The following is a 23,231-nucleotide window of genomic DNA, read 5'->3' on the forward strand; positions in this document are numbered from 1 at the left end:
TTATCAACTTAAAAATTAGCCTGCTATATTTGGTCAAACATTTGATTAATTCATCTCAAATGCTTTTGCAGGGCCAGACCAAATAATTTTCTGGCCTTATATGGCCCATGGGCCAGATGTTCCCTATCCCTGATGTAGAGGAAAAAGTGTGTCTCTGTGTGTGTAGATATATGGTGGTAATGGTGTAGGGTATTGGCTGGAAATTACAAAGTTCAGAGTTCCCTGAGTGAGGACTCAAAAAGAAAGAATGACTAGAAGATCCAGAGAGGTGGACTGAAAGAAGTAACCAAAAAGCAGTGACAATGAGGCAAGGGTGATTGAATCTGGGAATCAGAGTGGTTTGGCAGAATTCCATGTGATAATGTCAAGGCTTAAAATTCTTGAGCCTCCTCTTAGCCCTTGCAGATACCTCAATCATGTGTATATAATCACCTCTTGGCAAGCATATAGAGGAGATAATGTTTCCTTGTGGAGTCTTGCTCCACCTTGTTGCAAAGCTCATCCATCCTCCAATCAAGATGTCTGTTATTCTTCTAATTAAAAAGAAAGGTAAAATTATATGTTATTTGTAAGTCAGTATGAATTTGTTGAATGAATTTCTCCTTTATACATGTTTTACTTTCTAAGCTTAGTAGATTGTGGGCAGTGCCAAACCTAGATGTAGAATGCTGGTAGACTTACAATAACTATAGAGCCTATAGAGAAGCAATTAAGCTTCCTGGGAGGCTTAATGTCATTTTATTGCAGTCAGGGATCTGTATCAATGGAAAGTCATTGAAAAATTCAACCTAATAGACTTAATTTTTCCTTAAAAATAAATAAAAGATCCCTTATGAGCACTAATATGAACCCTTCCCACCAAAGAGATGGAGCTGTAAGAAAAAGTGATTCATAAAGGTTATTGTGCTAAGTGAAATAGTTCAGGGAAAGACAAATATAATTTCACTTATTTGTAGAATCTAAAGAACAAAATAATCAAATAAAATAAACTCATAAATATAGAGAACAAACTGATGGTTGCCAGAGAAGAGGAAGGTTGAGGGATTGGGTGAAAAAAGGGATTTAAAAGCATAAATTGGAGTTACAAAATAGTCACAGAGATGAAAAGTACACCAGAGGGAATATAGTCAATAATCCTATCTAATAAAGAGGGAATATGCTAATTAAGCCTCATGCTGTTGCAAATATGGTGGCCCCCACAGCCAATAAGGAGGGAATATGTTAATTGACTGCCTTGCCCTCAAAGATGGCAGCACCCACAGCCAATAAGGAGGGGATATGCTAATTGACTTCCCCGCCTTCAAATATGGTGGCCCCCACAGCCACAAGATGGCAGTGCCCAGTCCCCTCAGCCCCTCCGGGGCAGCAGACACTCAGCAAAGCCGGGCCTGCTCCAGGTAGGCCTTGCTGCTCCACACAGATGCCTCCAGAGTCCTCCCAAGGCACAAGCAAGCCTTGATGGTGGCTGCCCAACCACCCAGGGCCACCCAAGGCTCAGGTAACCAGGGTCAGCGAGGCTTGTACTGCCAGAAGTGGCAGCAGCAGAGTGTGATGGGGCGTTGCCTTCTCTTGATTGCCAGATTGTCCCCCACCCTTGAGGGCTCCTGGACTCTGAGAGGGGGCAGGCTGGGCTGAGGAACCCCCCTCCAATGCATGAATTTTCATGCACTGGGCCTCTAGTAATGTAATAACTACATATGATGTGAAGTGGGTACTGGGAATATTAGGAGAGCACTTTTAAAGCTTATGACTGTCTAACCATTATGCTGTACACCTGAAAATAATAGAAAATAATATTGAATGTAAACTGTACACTGAGTGGCCAGATTATTATGATCTCTGAACACATAATAATCTGGCCACCAGTGTATATCCTATATAATAAAAGGCTAATATGCAAATTGTCCCCTTGACCAGGAGTTCAACCAGTATGCAGGCCAGCCAACCGCCCATGTCCCCTCCCCCTGGCCAGGCTGGACAGACCCCCCCCAAGCACAAATTCATGCACCAGGCCTCTAATACACACACACACACACACACATACACACACACACACACACACACACACACACACACACACACACTGAGTGGACAAATTATTATGCATTCAGAGATCATAATAATCTGGCCACTCAGTGTATTAATGGGGGTATATTTCTTATCTAGCTGAGCAAGCAGGAGTTAACAGCATGATACTGAATATTACACCAGCCAGCAAAATTGATCTCTTTTCCTTAGGCCCACCAGAAAGGTAAATGCCCCCATGCTAGAGGAAGCATACTCATCCACCAATATCTAAGTTTTGTGGAAGAAACCCAGAATAAACACATCCTGTGAACTTTAAGGTCAGAGGGTCCTATTGGCTCCAGAGAAGTCAAGTCAATAACCTAGCAGGGAGAGAAGTTGCTTCACTCACCAGGAAACCTCCAACCCCAGGCAAGAAAGGGAGGGAAATGCTCATATGACTTGTGCTGAAATAGGGAAGGAAGGGAAATGTGAGATGAGACTGGAAGTTAAGTGAGAGATATGAGGAAGGAAGGGAAGTGATCAGGCATAGACACTGGCAGCCATCAGGAGTTCGAACCTCTTTGACAGCAGGAGGCAGGAAGAAAGGACAGAAGTGGCTCTGGCTGTGATGGGGCTCTTGCTGGGCCTGTTGTTCCTGGGCCACCTAATGATGGTCACCTATGGTAAGGCAGAAAATTGTCGCCTGGATGCCACTAGTGGCACAGGCAAAAGACTGGGGCGTTGGGGGTGGGATTGAATGCCTACTGAGGAAAGCCTATTTCTGCTGAGCAGGAGTTTCTCAGCCAGTACTACAGACTCTCTCAGCTTTGGTCAGAAGAGAGGGAGGTAGTTGAAGGGTGGTGAAGGATCCAGGAGGTAAGTTTTCATAGAAATGGAAAAGGATCCTTTCTTGGAAAGTATCCAAATACTTTTATGGCTCTTGTTTTTATCTCTGGGGCATTCAAAAGGTACCCAATGCTTCCCAAATTCCTCCACCATCTTCTATCTTTCAATTGAAATTCTACCATTATAACTTCAGGCTTTGATCCCTGTTAATACACATACCTCCCAAAGAAGGAATGTTGTTGAAGAGGTAGATAGGATCTTAAAAAGTAACCTCAATTTATCCTTCACTGTTATCTGATCACACACTTCCAGTGACTGCTAGTTCACTACTTTTCCAGGCCATCTATTTTATTCAGAGGAATCTCCAACTGTTAGAAAGTTATTCCTGATATTGAACTAAAAGCACTTTCCAGTGACTTCTCTCCAATGTCCTAGCGCTGTTTCTTGGATACACACAGATCAGATCTGTTTCCTCTATACTGTGACAGCCCTTAACATTTCTGAGAAGAGATATCATGTCCCCTTGACCCATCTCTTATTCAAGATAAATAGCCCCACATCCTTCAACTTGTCTTCACATAACTTACTTTCTTACAATCTTCTTGGGTAACTCACTTCCCTGTCAACATGGCTGAGAGTGTCTGGGGTAATAGTGGAAAATTAATGTTGGACACATATTCCAAAAGAGATTTGACCATAGCATAGTAACATTACTTCCTTGGGTCTTCTTCCATCTTTATATCCATGAGAATTGAGATAGTCTGTTAAGAAAATAAGACTGAGTAATAACTAAATGCAACCTATGATAAATCAAAGGGATTCTTGCTGCACCCTGTTTCTTTCATATTTTTTTTCTTTTCTCTTTCATATTTTTAGATATAGAGGTTGGATGGTATTAGTTTTGTGTCCTTTGTATGGTCAGAAAGAATCCAGCTTACCATAGCTGACTCAATTAAGGATATCCTATCTTGGGGCTCTATGATCCATCAAATTTTAGAACTTCAAGCTAGAATTAAGTCACCTAAACGGGAAAAGCATTGGTGGCAGAATTAATGCTCCTAAAAATAGTGTTATTTCTAGAGCTACAATATTTTCATTTTCTAACACCTTTTACAGTGCACTTCCCTACCTTTCTTCAAATGTGTTGGTTTGAGGTGGGACTTATAAAGGCAGGGCTGGGCTCATAGAAATATTTTGTAAATGTTAAATTTAAATCATGTGTGGACATGCATGTGAGAGCTCATATGTTTATTACATCATTCCCAAACTCTGAGGTCCTCCAAACCTGAAAGCAGGGCTTTCATTTGAGTGTAGGATTTTACACTGTAAGACCTGAGATTCACAAAAAACAAACAATGGAAAAAAAATAAGAACAATAATAAATAAATAAATAAATAAATAAATAAATAAATAAATAAAAAAGACCTGAGATTCAGGACATACTGAATGACCAAGAATGCCTTCCTCTCCCTGGATCTTAGTGTACCCAGATCATTTGTACAGTGAGGGGATCATGTTAGCTGGCCTCAAAGGGCCCTGCTAACTGGACAGCTCTTTAGACTATTTGGCTTCACTTCTGAAGAGCCTCTAGGGGCCCAAATCAGCTGTTAAGCTTAAAGCATATGTTGAAATAATCATAATAAAAATAAATAATAATATTTTCATTTTATGAATATTATAAAATTTTATAAACATTTATTATATAAGTTAATAATCTATCTAGGAGGCAGCACAAAAGAGGAAGAGTGGCCAGACACAGGAATGTGGGGTCATGGGAAGATCTCACCCTCTGTGTAATGGTAGGAGGAAAAAGATTCAAAAAGGGATCTAGACCAAGTTGTGTAAAGGGGTCCACACCCAGAAAACTAGGTATTTTTTTTATTTAGTAACATTACACAGGCCCCAGACTTTTTTCCCCCTAAGTCCAGTTCCTGGACTAGAATGGGCCCCTGTATTCTTCCCTCTTTCTAAAGTTAAACCCTTTTCCAACAAAGCCTTTTGAGTCAATGATCATCCCTGGTATTTCTCTTGAAGGGAGCTAATATTTGAATAAACTTATGTTCTTTCCTGAGGGAAAAAAGCAAGGCTCTAAAGTTCTTGGAAAAGATTTTTTAGAAAGTAGCCAACAGATGGGAGAATTATTTTCCAGGCAGTCAGGGAATATTATCCAAGGATCAGATAATATCCCTTTAAGTCATGCCAAGTAGGCCCAAGTAAGGGGATTGCTGGCTTTAGCCACAACTGAAGCCAGAAACCCCTTAGTAAGTTTAATAAGTTAGTAAGAAGGTAAGAAGGTAGTAGCTTCTGAAAGCCTTTATTTTATGCCTAGAGGCCAAGATCTGTTCCTGCTATGTGTGTATCTTTGGATAATGATCTTTCTCTCTCTGAGCCTTAGCCTTGCCCATATATACCATTAGTGAATGTGACTAAGTGGTTTCTAAAAGCCCGTAAATCTATGCAATTCTAGAAATCTCCAAAATACTATCTTGCCCAGTCCTCCAATGCCGCAGTCTTTTCGCTGCAAGGATTCAGGAATCTGGAGAAGGGCTGCACATAAATTAATAGAGACTATACAAGAAATATAAATTTGGAAGGCATTTTGGGGAGCCAGATGGAAACTTAGCTCTAGTGACTAAGTTCCCCGAATCTCTGGACCCACCGCTTTTTATTTACTGGAAAACACAGTGGCCCTTTAGGAAAGCAGATATACATATCAAAGGTAAGGTTTCATAAACAGGAAAAGATTATCAGGTTAGGGGAAATGGTTACAGCTGTTCAGCAGCAGGTAATAATATGCAGATTTTCAGCCCTGCTGAAGCCCCAAGGTCCATCAGACTTCTGAAGAACTTCTTGCATAATTATGACCTGCTGGAATTTGCCTTCAGCACCCCAAGACCTGTTGTACTAGGTCCCTAACTATTTTGTGGTTTTCATGGTTCCATAATGTGTAGAACATCCACTCAAGTGTTGATGCTTTCCTGAAATAGATTTTCCCTAACCAATCTTCCAGGAAAGCAAGGAGTATTGCTTAATTTGGCCAACATTTCACATTGACTTCCATGCCAGCCTTGTTTTTGGAGGCAAAGGCTACTGTGCACTTTTTGGCTACCCTATAAACCAGGGATGGCCTATTACCTGCCCATAATTTGGTGGGTTCCATCAGGCTGTGAAGGGTGACTTCCTTGCCTGCTCATGCCTTAAGTTCTCTTTTAGGTCATTATTAAAGCTTACTCTGATCCAATCTAATTGATCTGTCCACCTTAGAGAAAACATAGTGAAGACTTCTATAGGATAAGAAGAATCAAGACAAATATGAGAAGTTTCCCTTAAAGCATGGGACAGGACTGGCATTTATCCAACACCTACTGAATGCCAACCACTATGCTAGGTTATTTAACACCTATGAGCTCATTTTATCTTCATAGTAACCTTCTGTTTATTATCACCTCCATTTTATTGATAAAGCTCAGACAGGTTTAGCAATTTACCCATGGTCACACAGCAAAATATATGGTAGAGCAGACCTTGGATTTATATTGGTGTTATTATTCTTACTCACCATGCAGCCTTTCACTCCTCTCCTGAATTTACTAGGTACTCCTACTCAATGTTTTTTAGGTTTTTTTCCTCTTTTTTTGTATAATAGGGATTGTTGTAATGTATAAGTTAATGCTATTGAGGTTACCTTCATTCTGTAAATAAAAAAACAAGAGGAATAGTATAATGTTACTTTTCCTGTGATGCCCTGTGCCTACCATATACTTTACCTTTATTCTACTACTGAATAAATAGGAAGAAGAGGAGAAAAGAACACAAAAAAGAACAAAGAGGATAAAGATGAAAGGATGGGTAGAAGAAAGGAGAGGGGAATAAAAAAAGTAAAATTGGAATAACATGAGATTATTAGAAGTCTGGTTACTAACTCTGTCCCATAACTCTATTCTGAGATGGAAAAGTCATGTTTGACCCAATACTAAAAATGACTTCCAAGATTGGTAAATTGGGACTGGCTTTCCATGTTCTTGACAGAGCAGAGTGATCTATGTGAGAATCCCCAGCATTTTCCCAAAGAGGATAACATGAGCCAGGCCTCGCAGTTCCCCCGAGGTTAGAAGGAAAACATACAAACATGTAGCAAAGGCATTTTCAGCTGCTCCAGATGGCCTCAGAGCAGAATTATGCTTTGTTCCACAGGAGGGGAGTATGAGAATAATTTTAGGAAAAGGGGAGGGAGATTTGGTAGAGCTGGAGGAAGATTAGTGGAGAAGAGCCACCCTATCTCCCAGGTGGGTGTGCCATCTATATCTGTATTCTTCCTCTGTTGCCCATCTTCAGGCTCTCCCATCCTTGAAGCTCCTGAGAGTGTGACAGGGCCTTGGAAAGGGGAGGTGAATATTCCTTGCACCTTTGCTCCTCTGAAAGGCTACACCCAAGTCTTGGTAAAGTGGCTGGTACGACGTGACTCAGACCCAATCACCATCTTCCTACGTGACTCCTCTGGAGATCATATCCAGCAAGCAAAGTACCGGGGCCGCTTGCACATTAACCGCGAGGTTCTAGGAGATGTGTCCCTCCAACTGAAGACCCTGGAGATGGATGACCGGAGCCACTACACTTGTGAAGTCACTTGGCAGACTCCTAATGGCAACCAAGTGGTGGGAGATAAGATCATTGAGCTTCGCGTCCAGAAACGTGAGTCACTGTGGGGATAGGAAAGTACTTATTGGCAAAGATTCAATAAAAGACTATAATCCTAGAAAACCTTGAGAAACCCAGAGACATTTGTGCTCATCAGAGTAAGTGTATAGGCAAAGTATCCTCAGGGACACTTTCATGGCATAATTTAAAAAATCTTGGGAAGGGTCTTTGGCCTTCAAATCTCTATCTCTTGAGTGTCATAGAAATTCTTGCATCAACAGTTTTTGTCCTCTTTGGGCTCTGAGTCTTAAAATTCATAAAAATGAGGATATCTGATCAGGATATTGGATATTGAATTGATGTTGACATAGAAGCTCTGGGGACAGGGATGCAAGGGCCAGCTTAGATGAGTTTTGTTGACTTGACAATTATACATATATCTCCTGTAATTCAAAAGCTAAACAATCCCAAAGCTACTCAAGCTTAAAAAAAGCTATCTTATCTTTTTTACAGTCAGTTGATTTTTAACTCCAGGTAGTCCAAAACCCAGATAATACAAAACAGTACCTAATCTTCTAAAGTAAGGTATTTTTATTTACATTGTCCTATATGCTCATTTTAGTTCCCTTTGTAGATATGTACATATCCCTATATTCGGAAAATATGTTTCAGCTTTGTGTTCCCATATTCTTGTAATTTACCATAACCTCTTCTTTTGTCTTCCCTTTGCAGTCCCTGTTTCCAAGCCCACAGTGACAACTGGCAATGGCTATGGCTTCACAGTGCTCCAGGGAACGAGGATTAGCCTTCAATGCCAGGCTCAGGGTTCTCCTCCCATCAGTTATGTTTGGTACAAGGAACAGACAAACAACTCAGAACCTATCATAGTAACAACCTTGAGTACCTTACTTTTCAAGCCTGCAGTGTTGGATAATTCAGGCTCCTATTTCTGTACTGCTAAGGGCCGGGTAGGCTCTGAGCAACGCAGCAACATTGTGAAGTTTGTGGTCAAAGGTGAGCAACCCTCTCTCCTGGTGAGCATATCCATGGACAATCTGATTCTAGATATACCCCAGTAGAATGTCTTTATTCCAGAGAAGAGAGATTGATGTGTGTGAGGGGGAGGGGTATTGGGTTGTAAAATCACAAAGAAAGAAAAATTTTGGACTTGGGAAAATAGGACAGGAGATAATACTTGTCCTGCTGTAGGTTAAGTAGATGAAGATGGTAAAGGAAAAAGTGACATTTGCTAGATATGTAGTTTCTTTCAATTTTCCTACCTTTTTGCAAAAGCCAACTATAAGTTCTAGTTCAGGTGGCAATGAAGACTAAGTCTGGTTAATCAAGATTATTTCTTACAGCATTATCCTGGGAGTACTACAAACTGTGTACATAAAGACTGTAGGGCCCTAGTTGGTTTGGCTCAGTGGATAGAGCATTGACCTACAAATTGAAGGGTCCCAGGCTCGATTACAGTCAAGGGTACATGCCCAGAATGTGGGCTCCATCCCCAGTAGAGGGCATGCAGGAGACAGTCAGTCAATGATTCTCTTTCATCACTGATGTTTCTATCTCTCCCTCTTCCTTTCTGAAATATATATATAGTAGGGACAGGGGTTTAAATGAACAGCACAGCAATGATATATCTAAGTGACTCTTGCTTCCTTCCAAGAGATTCTTTAGAAGGAACGATGTGTTTCCCCATCAAAACATTTTGGGAACAACCTGTTTTAGGGAAATTTCCTCAGAACCTCCTAAAAATCACTATCCTCTGAGGATAGTTTTAAATAAGGAATGTCATCAAACTGGATCTCACCAATTGTATTAGCAGACTTATGTTAGTTTGAGACTCCTGCATTTGACTGAAAGGATTTGTTTTCCAAGTTGAGTTGTAATGACAATGTGCATGCTGTAGGTTTTGGTCTGTTAATTTTTTGAGAAACAAGGATTGTCTCATTCTGAGATTATTATATGAATACTGGCCCAGTTCTATGAGAGTTTACAATCTGGTCAAGCAGAGAGGGCAGGGAATGTCCAGAAAGTCCAAGAATGTGTACTTTAAGGAGAAACAAGTTGTAATTTTCACCTTTCTGTAAGTCAGTTCCTAGCCCATCTGGTCAGGAACTTGATCACAACCAATCAATCTGTGTATTTCTTATCATAGTCCATGCTTATAGACAATAAAGCAATGCTCATGATTTCCCCTACTTACAGATGAGGAACTTAGGCTCAGAGAAATTACTTGAACCTTTCACCTTTTCTGCTTGCTGAGCCAAGCTTCTTTCACTTCATTTTTTTTTTTTTACCTGACTCCTTCTCTACTTAAACTGTATGCCATGAATCTGGTCCCCTGTTTTATATCTACCTAATATAGTTCTCAGCCCCTCATCTCTCTCCCTCAACCACTGTGCTGTTTCTCAATTCTGGGATAGCCTTACAGACCGTGTCTTTCCTCATGCTCTTGGACTACTGAGCTCTCTCTTCTCACACACACAAAAAAATACAGATATGCATTACCCCATGTTAGTTTTATGCTCTGTGACATCCACTTCTTGTACCCATGCCGTATGCAAATAAATTTGCTCATTTTTGTCCTATTCCTAATATCAGTTATTCATCTTCTCCTTATCTAAGAAGATCAAGGTGAATTCTACCAACCACCTTCTCTGCCTTAACTTTTCTTTACCCATTACCTCTTGGATTAAAGTAAGACGTGTCATTCTTCTTTCTACAGCAAACCCTCTACTTGATGTCTTCATCACAGCTATTCCAACCCCGTCTTCCATCCATTATCCTCTATCAAAGCCTAGTATATGTGTATATATATATATGCCTAACATATGTATGTAAGCCTAGTGTGTGTGTATATATATATATATATATATATATGCAAATAACATATATATGATTATTTTACATTCAATATTATTTTGTATTAATTAAAACAGCATAGTGGTTAAATAGTCATATACTTTATGTATATATATATGTAAGTCATATACTTTATGTATATATGTAAATAACATATATATGATTTTTTACATTCAATATTATTTTGTATTAATTAAAACAGCATAGTGGTTAAATAGTCATATACTTTAAAAAGTGATCCTACAAATGTTTCAAGTGCCCACCTAGCACCATACATAGTTATTATAATATTATTGATTATATTCTCCATTCTGTACTTCATATCCCCATGACTATTTTGTATCTACCAATTAGTACTTCTTAATCTATTACTGAGCCCACCAAACCTCCCCCCTCTGACAACTATCAGTCTGTTCTCTGTACCTATGAATCTATTTCTATATTATCTTTTTGTTTATTTAGTTATTTAAATTCCACATATAAATGAAATCTTATGGTATTTGTCTTGGACTGTTTTATATTGGCTATTTCAAATAACGATGCAGTAAATATAGGGGTGCATGTATACTTTCAAATTAGTGTTTTGGGTTTCTTTGGCAATATAGCTAGAGATGGAATTTCTGGGTCATAAGGCAGTTCTATTTTTTATTTTTTGAGGAATCTCCATATTCGCTATAGCCACTAAACCAATCTGCATTCACACCAACAGTGCATGAGGGTTCCCATTTCTCCACATCCTCAACAACACTTGCTGGAAGCCAATTCCAACATATAGCAGGGCTGAATCATCTGGAAATGGCTGAGGGCATTTCCCCAAACCTGAAAAGGATGCTTTATTTATTTATTTATTTATTTATTTATTTATTTATTTTTAATTATCACCACAATTTATTTTTAGAACTTTTTTTTAATCATTCTAGAGAAACTGTATCCATTAAACAATAATTCTTCATTGTCCCTTCCCAACAGACTCATAACCACAGCTGAGGGCATTTCAACCTACATGTTATTGCCTCCTACTGGACAAACACTTGAACAGCTTTAGGCAGTTCCTCCAATCTGACAATGGATTCTGTATACCAAACCTTAAACTTTGATGTGTATATCTACCTTGACTTAGGAAAAGCAATAAGTCTGGAGAGATAGGAGAACTTGGTTTCTTTAGCCAAGCTCCTCTGGTCCTCCAAATGCCTCCCCAAATTATGTTTCATCTCTGGACTCTTGATTAATTTACACACAGTGCCTTCTCCATATTCCTGAACCCCTTGCAGATGCCAAGAAAGACCACCAGCAAACACTTCTTGTTTGTTGATTTATGGATGATTACCATTCTGATAGGAGTGAAGTGACATCTCATTGAATATTTTTAAATTTCATTTTTATAAAGAGAGAGGAAGAGAGAGACACATTCATGCACTTATTTATGCATTCATTGGTGATTCTTGTATGTTCCCTGACCAGGTTCATAGGTTGATGACCTCTAGGTTCATAGGTTGATGCTCAACCACTGAGCAACACTGGCTGGTCAAGTGCCTTCATTTTAATTTGCATTCTCTAGTGATTATTGATGTCGAGCATCTTTTCATTTATCTACTTGCCATCTGTATATGTCTATTCAGATCCTTTGCCCATTTCTTAGTGGATTATTTGTAGGCTTTTTGGCATTGAGTTGTATATGTTTTTAACAAATTTAGTTATTAACCAGTTATCAGATGCATCATGCTGCATATGTTCTCCTATTCGGCAGGTTGTCTTTTCCTTTTTCTTATGGCTTCTTTTGCTGTAAAACGTTTTACTTTGATATAGTCCCATTTGTTTATTTGTCCTTTGTTATCTTTGACCAAGGAGATATATAAGAAAAAAAATTGTTACTTATGTTTTTTTTCTAGAAATTTTATGGTTTCAAGTCTTACATTTTAACTAACACATTTTGAGTTTATTTTTGTATATGCTGTCAGATGGTGGATATGTTTTATTTATTTTTTTTGCATTTATTTGTTCAAATTTCCCAACACCATTTATTGAATAGACTATTTACCCCCATTGTATGTTATTGCTTCTTTTGTCATATATTAATTGACCATATAGGCATGGGTCAATTAATATGTACTTCGGGGCTTTCTGTTATGTTTCATTGATGTATGAGTCTGTTTTTTTGTTGTTGTTGTTGTTTGTTTGTTATTTTAATACCAGCACCAGGATGTTTTCTTGATGGACATAAAGGGAGAAATCAACAGTAATTCAATCACAGTAGGGGACTTTAACACAACATTGAAATCAATGGATATATCTTACAGAGAGAAAAACAAGGAAATGGCGGCCTTAAATGATACAGTAGAGCAGTTGAATTTAAATGCTATTTCAAGAGAATTTAATCTTAAAATATCAGAATGTACATTCTTTTCTAGTGCACATTGAACACTTCCTAGAATAGAGCACATGTAGTGTAGCTTGTAGTGTAACTTGATATTAGGTATTGTGATACTTCCAACTTTGCCATCCTTTCTCAAGGTTGTTGTGGCCATTCAGGGGATATTGTAATTCCATGTAAATATTTGGATTATTTGTGTTATTTCTGTGAAAAAAGCCATTTGTGTTTTGATAGGAATTGTGTTGAGTCTATGGGTTTCCTTGGATAGTGTGAACATTTTAACTATATGTGGCTTCTTAAATTTTTTTCTTCAATGTTTTATAACTTTCCAAGTACGTTTTTTTTTATACTCTTGTTTAGATTTCTTTCTACATCTTTTTTATGCAATTGTAATTGAGATTGTTTTTAGTTTTCTTTCTTTTAATTCATTACTGGTTTACAAAAATGCAACTGATTTCTATATATTTATTTTGTACCTTGCTACTTTATGAATTTATTTATAAGTTCTAGTACTTTTTTGGTGAAATCTTCAGAATTCTTTATTTCTATTATCATGTTATTGATAAATAATGGCAGTTTAACTACTTTTTTCCAATTTAGATGGTTTTTATTTATTCTTCTTGTGTGATAGCTGTATGTAGGACTTCCAGTACTATGCTGAATAAAATTGATGAAAGTGGACATCCTTGTCTTATTCCTAATCTTAAGGGAAACACTTTTAGTTTTTCTCCATTGAGTATGGTGTTACCTGTGGGTTTGTCATAAATAGGCTTTATTATATTGATGTCTGATCCTCTATTTCCACTTTTCTGGAGTTTTATCACAAAATAGATGCTGCGTTTTATCAGCATCTATTGATATGACTATATGATTTTAATCCTTTATTTATTTTATGTTGTGTATCATGTTAATTGATTTGTGTATATTGAACTATTTTTGCAGACCAGGAATAATTCCCAATTGATCATGGCATATGATCTTTTTAATGTATTGTTGAATTTAGTTTGTGAATATCTTGTTGAAGATTTTTGAATCTATATTCACCAAGAACATTGGCCTATAATCTTTCTTTCTAATGTCTTTATTTGGTTTTGGAAGCACAATAATATTGGCCTTGTAACATAAGTTAGGAGGTACTTCTTCCTCTTAAAATTTTTGGAATACATTGAGAAAAATAGGTGTTAATTCTTTGAATCTTTGATAAAATTCACTTGTGAAACCATCTGGTCCATGATTTTTGTTTACTGATAGGTGCTTTTTTCCCCCTTCATTATTGCTTAAATTATATTTGTTGTAATTAGTCTGTTCAGATTTTCTGTTTATTCTTGATTCAGTCTTGGAAGATTATATCATTTCTTCCAGGTTGTCCAATTTGTTTTCATATAATTGTTCATAGTATTTTTTTTTTATAATTCTATGTATTTATGTGGTGTCATTTATTTCTTCTCTTTCATTTCCTGTTCCATTTATTTGGGTCCTCTCTGTTCTTTTTCTTGATGAGTTTCATTAAAGGTTTATCAATCTTGTTATCTTTTCAAAGTAGCAGGTCTTGTTTCCTTTTCTTTTTTTTAAAAAGCTTTTTAAATATATATATTTTATTGATTTTTTACAGAGAGGAAGGAAGAGGGATAGAGAGCTAGAAACATCTATGAGAGAGAAACATTGATCAGCCTCCTCCCGCACTCCATCCCACCCCCCACAGGGGATGTGCCCACAACCAAGGTACATGCCCTTGACCAGAATCGAACCTGGGATCCTTTAGTCCACAGGCTGATGCTCTATCCACTGAGCCAAACCAGTTTTGGCAAACCAGTTTTCAATGATCATTTGCACTGTTGTTGTTGTTGTTGTTGTTATTTTGTTTGTTTGTTTGTTTGTTTTGTTTTTCTTTTCTTTTTTGTGTGTGGGTTTTTTTTGTTGTTGTTTGTTTTAGACTCTATTTTATTTATTTTTTTGCTATGGTCTTTATCATTTCTTTATAGTAACTGGACTTGGTTTGTTCTTTTTATAGTTCCTTTAGGTGTAAGGTTAGATTGTTTATTTGAAATATTTCTTGTTTCTTGAGGTGGCGTGTGTTGCTACGAATTTCCCTCTTAGAATTGCATTGCTGTGTTCCATCAATTTTGAGTTTTCATTTTTATTTGTCTCAAAATATCTTTTTATATCTTTATTGATCTCACTGTAATCCATTCATTGTTTAATAACATGTTATTTAGCCTTCAGGGGTTAGTGTTTTTCAGTTTTTTTTTCTTTTAATTGATTTCAAGTTTCATACCATTGTGGTCAGAGAAGATGCTTGATATGATTTCAATTTTCTTATATTTATTGAGACTTATTTTGTGTCCTAACATGTGCTCTATCCTAGAAAATGTTCAATGTGCACTAGAAAAGAATGTATATTCTGCTCAATTCCACCCAATGGGGGTGGACCCATCTGGGTCTGCATCTTCGAAGTGCATGCGGGCAGTGGGCAGGGACTTGACTGTAGTTCCCATGGTGTGCCCCAGACTCTGACAGGAGGGATATTTTCATATACATTTTACTAATTTTATTTCATCTCTGACACTTCTATTATTGAGAAAGGGCAAATAATATTAAAATATTTCCTCTAATTCCCTTTTAAAGTGCACAAATTTCGTCCACCTGGCCACTAGTTAGCTAACAAAAATGCCAATGGTGATTGTAAGAAATGTTTGATGCCTCTGAGAAATAATAGTACCATTTCAGAAATGATTCAAGCATGTGAGAGTGTGGGATCAGGCACTTTTCAAGCAAACTTTCTAGCTGCCTCTGCAACAGCGGGGAATATGCTTTAATTGTGGAGGAGCAGGACATTTCAAAAAAGAATGTAGGCAACCAAGAAGGACAAAAGGTGGTGCCCCGGGAAAGGCATGAGCATTCCACCTCCCAATTCAAACAACACAGATTCAACCACTTTATGTCCTAGATGTCAAAAAGGAAATAATTGGGCCGGTGTTGGAGAGTGAGATTTTTTTTGCCTATTCCAGAGCGGCAGTGGACTATGCCTCAGATAGAGTTGTCAGTGCTGACACTAGGCCAGGCCTTGAGATAGGGTCTCATGGCCCCTTCCTAGCATGTAGGCCTTCTTTAATAGATCACTGTCAGCTTTCTGAAGAACAGAATGACCCTGTGAATAACATGGTCTTCAATAGATCCTGACGTTGCTTGGGAAAAACTGTTTTGTCTTGGGTTACTTGTTCTGCAAAAACAGGATGTGGTTAATGGGCTTAAAAGCAGTCTTACACAAATGGTCGCTGCTGCTCTCCGCACCCCCTGCATGGAGAATGGCAGGGCAGTTGCCTGGATAAAGGCTCCCTAAATTTTATTTATTTTTATTTTTAAAACATATTTTATTGATTTTTTTACAGAGAGGAAGAGAGAGGGATAGAGAGATAGAAACATCGATGGAAGAGAACCGTCGATCAGCTGCCTCTTGCACACCCCCTACTGGGGATGTGCCCATAACCAAGGTACTTGACCAGAATCGAACCTGGGACCTTTCAGTCCGCAGGCCGACACTCTATCCACTGAACCAAACTGGTTTCGGCAAAGCTCCCTAAATTTTAATTTAGTCTGGGCTGCAGTGGTTGTTCACTTGCCTTCGCTCCACAACACCAGTCAATGTAGATTAAAATTTCATAAAAATGGGCAGTTGTTAAATCAAGACATAGGGAATGGCCAACCACAGGGAAATAAAAAAGTCAAAATCAAATAGAGGGATGTCCAACTGCCAGTTTAGGTCTGATCCACAGGGGTCCCAGATTTCGAGAGGGTGCAGGCCAGGCTGAGGGACCTCCCTCCCCCTGACCCCCATGCACAAATTTTGTGCACCAGGTCTCTAGTTGTTTAATAACATGCTCTGTAACCTCAATGTATTTTTTAATTTTTTTCACTGTAGTTAATTTCAAACTTCATGTCATTGTGATCCGAGAAGATGCTTGGTATTATATCAATTTCCTTGAATTTATATAGACTTGTTTTGTGTTCTAATCTGTGGTCTATCTTTGAGAATGTTCCACGTGCACTTGAGAAGAATGTGGATTCTGTTCCTTTGGGGTGAAATATTCTGCAGATATCAGTTAGATCCATCTGATCGAGGGTGTCATTTAAGGCCTCTGTTTCCATGTTAATTTTTTATCTGGAAGATTTATCCAATGATGTCAGTGGGGTATTAAAGTCCACCACTATGTATTGCTATCAATCTCACCCTTAAAATCCATCAAGAGTTTTTTAATGTACTTAGGTGCTCGTATATTGGGTGCATATATGTTTGCAAGGGTTATATTTTCTTGTTGAATCATTTCCTTTACTATTATAAAGTGTCCTTTGTCTTAAAGTTTATTTTGTTTGATATGGGTATTAATAAACCAGGGTTTTTTTTTCCCTTTACATTTTTTCATTTCCACTACCAAAGAGAGTGATGGGATATATATATTTACATCCTTCACTATCAATCTGAGTGTATCTTTTGTTATCAGGTGGGTCTCTTGTAGACATCAAATATATGGGTCAGGCTTTATTGTCCATTCAGTCACCTTATGTCTTTTGACTGGAGCATTTAATCCATTCACTTTTAATGTTATTATTCATAGGTATTTATTTATTGTTATTTTTATTTTCTTTAAGCCTATGATACCCTATCTTCTATTATTCTTTTTGAAGCAGTCTCTTTAACATTTCTTGCATTGTTGGTTTGGTGGTAATTTACTCCTCAAACCTTTTTTTTCTGGAAGGCTTTTTATTTCACTTTCAATTTTAAATGATAGCTTCACTGGATACAGTAGTCTTGGATTTGGGCCCTTGCTTTTCATTACTTTAACTTCTTCATGCCACTTCCTTCTAGCCCAAAGTATTTCTATTAAGAAGTCAGTTGACATTCTAATGGCAACTCCTTTCTATTCAATTTCCTGCCTCTCTTGCTGCCTTTAAGATTCTTTTGTTGCCTTTAGCATTTGTCATTTTGATTATGATGTATCTAGGTGTGGGTCTCTTTGCATTCATGTTGATTGCATTGTTGAATTTGTGTGGCATTTTCCTTCACCTGGTTGGGGAAGTTTTCTGTCACTATTTATTCAGACAGGTTCTCTGCTCCACATTCACATTCTTCTATGATATTCCTATGATGTGATGTTGCTATATTTCATGTTGTCCTGGAGCTCCCTTAAGCTATTTTCCATATTTTTAATTCCTTTTTATATTTGCTGATCTAATTGAGCATTTATTTCTACCTTGTCTTCCAAATCGATGATTAAATCCCCTGCTTTATCCAAGCTACTTTTAATCCCTTCCAGTGTGTTCCTCATGTCAGATATATCATTCTTCATTTCTGTCTGGTTCTTGTTATTAGCCTCTATTTCCCTTTCATGCTATTGTAATTTCCACTAAGTTCATTAAGCATCTTTATAACCATTGCTTTCAACTCTATATCTTTTTTTTAATGTATTTTATTGATTCTTTACAGAGAGGAAGAGAGAGGAATAGAGAGTTAGAAACAACGATGAGAGAGAAATATTGATCAGCTGCCTCCTGCACACTCCCCGCTGGGGATGTGCCCGAAACCAAGGTACATGCCCTTGACCAGAATTGTATTTGCTTCTATGTATTAGGTAAAACTGCTATGTCTCTCAGTCTTTGTGGAATGGCTTTATGTACAAAGTGTCTTAAAGGGTCCAGTGGTGTAGTCTCTGTTTTCACCTGAGCTGGATGCTCTAAGAATGCTCTTAGTGCACATTGTTTAGGTTCTCCTGTTGTAATTGGGACTTGATTGTTGATGTCCCATGTGTGGGAGGGATCTCCCCTCCAACTTGCTGCTAGTGAGGTTCAACCCCAATGTCATTGTGCCAGCTGTCGAGTGCTTGGGTACTCTTTAGCCCAGAGGCTGGGTCTGCCTTGAGTCTCCCAACTTGATGAACCTTGTTCTGAACTGTACAGACTTCCTCCAATGGAGCTGTTCCTGCAGATGTCAGTTGCAGGGGCTTGGGGTCCCACTGGCTGTTGCCTTGCTGAGCAGTTCTGGATGGTGTCTGTGGCTGGAACCCAACTGCTGCTTCTGACTAATTATATCAGGCAAAGACTCAAAGCCTCCAGAAACTGCCTCTGCCTGCAGTCTGATTGGATTCATTCTGGAGTAGCCTTAAGCAATTATCCATAATTGGGCTGAGAGGTTGTCCAACAGGTTGGGGCAATTACTTCTGCCTGGAGGCTAATTGTTATTCGCAGTCTCTTAATGGGTACATGCCTTTGACCAGAATCGAACCCAGGACCTTTCAGTCTGCAGGCTGACGCTCTATCCACTGAGCCAAACCGGTCTCAGCTATTTTTTCTTTATTAGGGTATTATATAAGTGTCCTTATCCCCCATTGCCTCCCCCCCCCCCCACTTCCCATTTGTGCCCTCATGTCCCTAGTGTTTGTGTCCATTGGATATGCTTATATGCATGCATACAGATCCTTTGGTTGACCTCTACTTCTTTCCCCCAACCCCTCCCAGCATTCCATTTGAGGTTTGGCAGTCTTAACAATGCTTCTCTGTGTCTTGATCTGTTTTTATTCATCAGTTTATGTTGCTCACTTATTCCACAAATGGGTGAGATCATGTGATATTTATCTTTCTATGACTGTCTTCTTTCATTAGCATAATGCTCTCCAGGCCCATCCATGCTGTTGCAAATGGTAGGAGTTCCTTCCTTTTTTATTTTTTAAAATATATTTTATTGATTTTTTCAGAGAGGAGGAGAGAGGGATAGAGAGCTAGAAACATCGATGAGAGAGAAACATCAACCAGCTGCCTCTTGCACACCCCCTACCGGGGATGTGCCGGCAACCAGAGTACATGCCCTTGACTGGAATCGAACCTGGGACCTTTCAGTCCACAGGCCGACGTTCTATCCATTGAGTCAAACCGGTTTTGGCAGGAGTTCCATCCTTTTTACAGCAGCTTAGTATTCCATTGTGTAGATGTACAACAGTTTTCTAATCCACTCATCTGCTGATGGGCATTTAGACTGTTTCCAAATCTTAGCTATTGTAAATTATGATGCTATAAACATACTGGTACATATCTCCTTTCTGATTAGTATTTATGTTGAGAGAAATCATTTGATAATCTAATGGGAGATTCCTTGTATATAACTTTCTGTCTCTCCCTTTCAGCCTTTAAGATTCTCTCTGTGTCCTGAATATTTGCCATCATAATTATGATGTGTTTTCATTTGAATCTTTTTGGGTTCATCTTTTTTTGGATTTGCTGTGCTTGTGTGACTTTTAACTTAAGCATCTTTATATTTCTAGAAGTGGGATCACTGGGTCAAATAGGAGTTCCATTTTGACTTTTTGAGGAAACTCCATAGTGTTCTCCACAGTGGCTGCACAAGTGTGCATTCCCACCATCAGTGAAGGAGGGTTCCTTTTTCTCTGCATGTTGGCCAGCACTTGTCATTTGTTGATTTGTTGTTGATAGCCATTCTGAAAGATGTGAGATGTTACCTCATTGTCGTTTTGATTTGCATCTTTCAGATGATTAGTGACTTTGAGCATGTTTTCATATGTCTCTTGGCCTTCTGTATGTCCTCTTTTAAAAAGGGTCTATTTAAGTTCTTTGCCCATTTTTTACTAGATTGTTTATCTTCCTTTAGTTAGGTTGTACGAGTTTCCTGTAAATGTTGGAAACTAAACACTTATCAGAGATAACATTGCTCTCTTTCTAATTCAATAAGTTGTAGAGTTAGATAATTTATTATAATTTTTTCTTATTTTTTGAAGTAGGCCTGTAGAGCTATAAATTTCCCTCTTAGGGCTGCTTTCAGTGTGATCGATATATTTTGGGTTGTTTTGTTTTCATGGATGTTTTAAATTTCTTCTTTGTTTTCTTTGGTAACCCAATCATTGTTTAATAGCATGCTATTCCGCTTCCAAATGTTTGATTTTTTTTATTGTTTTTATTATAATTTATTTCAGTATTATGCCATTGTGGCTTGAAATGATGCTTGAAATGACTTTAATGTTCTTGAATTTGGAGAGACTTTGCCTGTGATCCAATATGTGTTCAATCTTTGAAAATGTCCCTTGTGTGCTTGAGAAGAATGTATATTCTGTAGCTTTGGTGTAAAATGTTCTGAAGATGACAATTAAGTCCATCTGATCTAGTGAGTCATTTAGGATTGCTGTTGCTTTGATGATTTTTGTATTCAAGATTTATCCAGTGATGTCAGTGAGGTATTAAAGTCCCCTACTATGACTGTATTGTTGTTGATCTCTCCATTTATATCTTCCAGGAGGTTTTTAAAAAAATGTATTTGGGCCGAAACCGGTTTAGCTCAGTGGATAGAGCATCAGCCTGCGGACTGAAAGGTCCCAGGTTTGATTCCAGTCAAAGACATGTACCTTGTTGTGGGCACATCTCCAGTAGGGTGTGTGCAAGAGGCAGCTGATCGATGATTCTTTCTCATCAATGTTTCTAACTCTCTATCCCTCTCTCTTCCTCTCTGTAAAAAATCAATCAAAAAATGTATTTGGGTGCTCCTGCATTGGATGCATATATGTTTACCAGTGTTATATTCCCTTTAGTATTATGAAGTGGCCTTCATTATCTCTTGTTATGGCCTTCAGTTTGAGGTCTATTTTGTCAAATATAAAGTATTGCTACCCCAGCTTTTTTCTCATTTTCATGTGTATGAAAGATATTTTATCAACTTTTTACTTTCTGTCTGTGTGAGTCCCTTGTTCTGAGGTGGGTCGTCTACAAGAGATATAGATCATATTTTCTTATCATTCAGCCACTCAATGTCTTTTGATTGGATCATTTAGTCTATTTACATTTAAAGTTATTATTGATAGGTACGTGTGTGTGTGTGTGTGTATGTGTGTGTGTGTGTGTGTTTTGTGCTCGTGTTTCTTATTCTTTTTCTTCTTCTTCTTCTTCTTTTCTACCAGTCCCTTTAGCATTTCTTGAATTGCTGTCTTGAATTGAGTATTGATAAACTCCCTTGACCTTTTTTGGCTGTGAAGCTCCTTATTTCCCCTTCAATTTTGAATGATAGCCTTACTGGATAGAGTATTCTTGGATTCAGTCCCTTGTTTTGTATCACTTTGTAAACTTTCTTCCATTTCTTCCTGGCCTGATGTGTTACTGCTGATAAATCATTTAATAATCTAATGGGAGATCCCACATGTGTAACTTTCTGTCTCTCTCTTGCAGCCTTTAAGATTCTCTATGTGTCCTGAACTTTTGCCATCCTAATTACGATGTGTTTTCGTTTGGGTCTTTTTTGTTCATCTTGTTTGGGACTTTCTGCACTTATGTGACTTTTTTCTTCCCCAAGTCAGGGAAGTTTTCTGACATTTTTTTCTTCAAATAGGGTTTCAAATCCTTCTCCTGGCACCCCTATTATTTGTATGTTGCTTCATTTTATGTTGTCCCAAATCGTCCTTAGTCTCTCCTCTTGTCTTTTAATTTTTTCTCCAATTGCAATTCACTTTGGGTGTGTTTTGCTGCCCTGGCTTTTAATTTACTAATTCAGTCCTCCACTTCTCCTAGCATGCTGTTGAAACTGTCCATAGTGTTTTTTAATGTAGCTATATCACTCTTTATTTCCTTTTGAGTTTTACATAAGTTGTTGTGTTTTTGTTTTGTTTTTCATCCATCCAGTTTATGAACTGTATGACCCTTTTCTGAATTATTTTTCTGGCATATTGAGTGCCTCTATTTCACTTAGCTCCTTTTCTTTCCTTTGGGGGTTTCTTTGTCTCCCCATTTGTGCTCTCACCAAAGGATCTAGGTGTTGAGTCATGCTGGGGTTGCTCCTCAGACAGCAGCAGCTATTTGGGTGGCAGCTGGCCCTCAGATGGGCACTCCTGGTGAAGCTGCTTTCAGCAGTGTTGGCTCCTCTGGCTGGCAGGGGTGGGCTGCTCACACAGATGTTGCTTCTTTGACAGAGGTGGGCTGCATGTAACTGCTGCTCCTCAGATAGGGGTTGACTGCTCTCAAAGCTGCTGCTCCTCGGATGGGTGGGCCATTCACAGGGCTGCTGCTCCTTGGACAGGGGGACAGGCTGCTCACAGCTGCTGCTCCTCAGATGGGTGAGGGCTGTTTGCTGGGCTGCTGCTCCTTGGACATGGGCAGGATGCTTGTACAACTGCTGCTCCTTAGACAGGTATGCACTGCTTGTTTGGCTGCTATTCATGTGGTTATGGTGTACTGTGCTAAAGCGTCAGGCAGCTGGAGAGTAGCATAATTTGGAATTACAGGAGCACATGGCCAGGGTGGCTGGAATCTCTTTTTTCATGGGACCACAGCCAAGGCAGCAGGTCCCTGTCAGGGGTGGCTATAGAGTCCCAGGTGTACTCTAAGGGCAGCCTGGGTGGATGTGAGGCTGGGCTCCCAGTCACAGCAACTCTCCCCTTCAAGATGGTGTGGCCTCTGTGCTAGAGCCAGCTCCCCCAGGACTGTTTGCAATGCTAGCAGAGGCTGCCCAGCTAGA

General features: G+C 38.6%; 1 protein-coding gene across 3 annotated transcripts in view; it reads left to right on the plus strand.

Moving 5' to 3' along the window:
- The first annotated feature begins 2,502 nt into the window (after nucleotides 1-2,502).
- VSIG4 (V-set and immunoglobulin domain containing 4) overlaps nucleotides 2,503-23,231 on the plus strand; it is a 36,811-nt gene continuing 16,082 nt past the window's right edge. For all 3 annotated transcript variants that reach the window (XM_084869687.1, XM_084869685.1, XM_084869686.1), the window contains exons 1-3: nucleotides 2,503-2,690; nucleotides 7,189-7,545; nucleotides 8,224-8,505. In XM_084869687.1, coding sequence (XP_084725813.1) covers nucleotides 2,636-2,690; nucleotides 7,189-7,545; nucleotides 8,224-8,505 — 694 coding nt within the window. In that variant the 5' untranslated portion in view covers nucleotides 2,503-2,635. The remainder of the gene's footprint in view (nucleotides 2,691-7,188; nucleotides 7,546-8,223; nucleotides 8,506-23,231) is intronic.

This window comes from Pipistrellus hanaki (genome assembly GCF_964339955.1).
Source record: "Pipistrellus hanaki genome assembly, chromosome: X".
Taxonomy (NCBI): domain Eukaryota; kingdom Metazoa; phylum Chordata; class Mammalia; order Chiroptera; family Vespertilionidae; genus Pipistrellus; species Pipistrellus hanaki.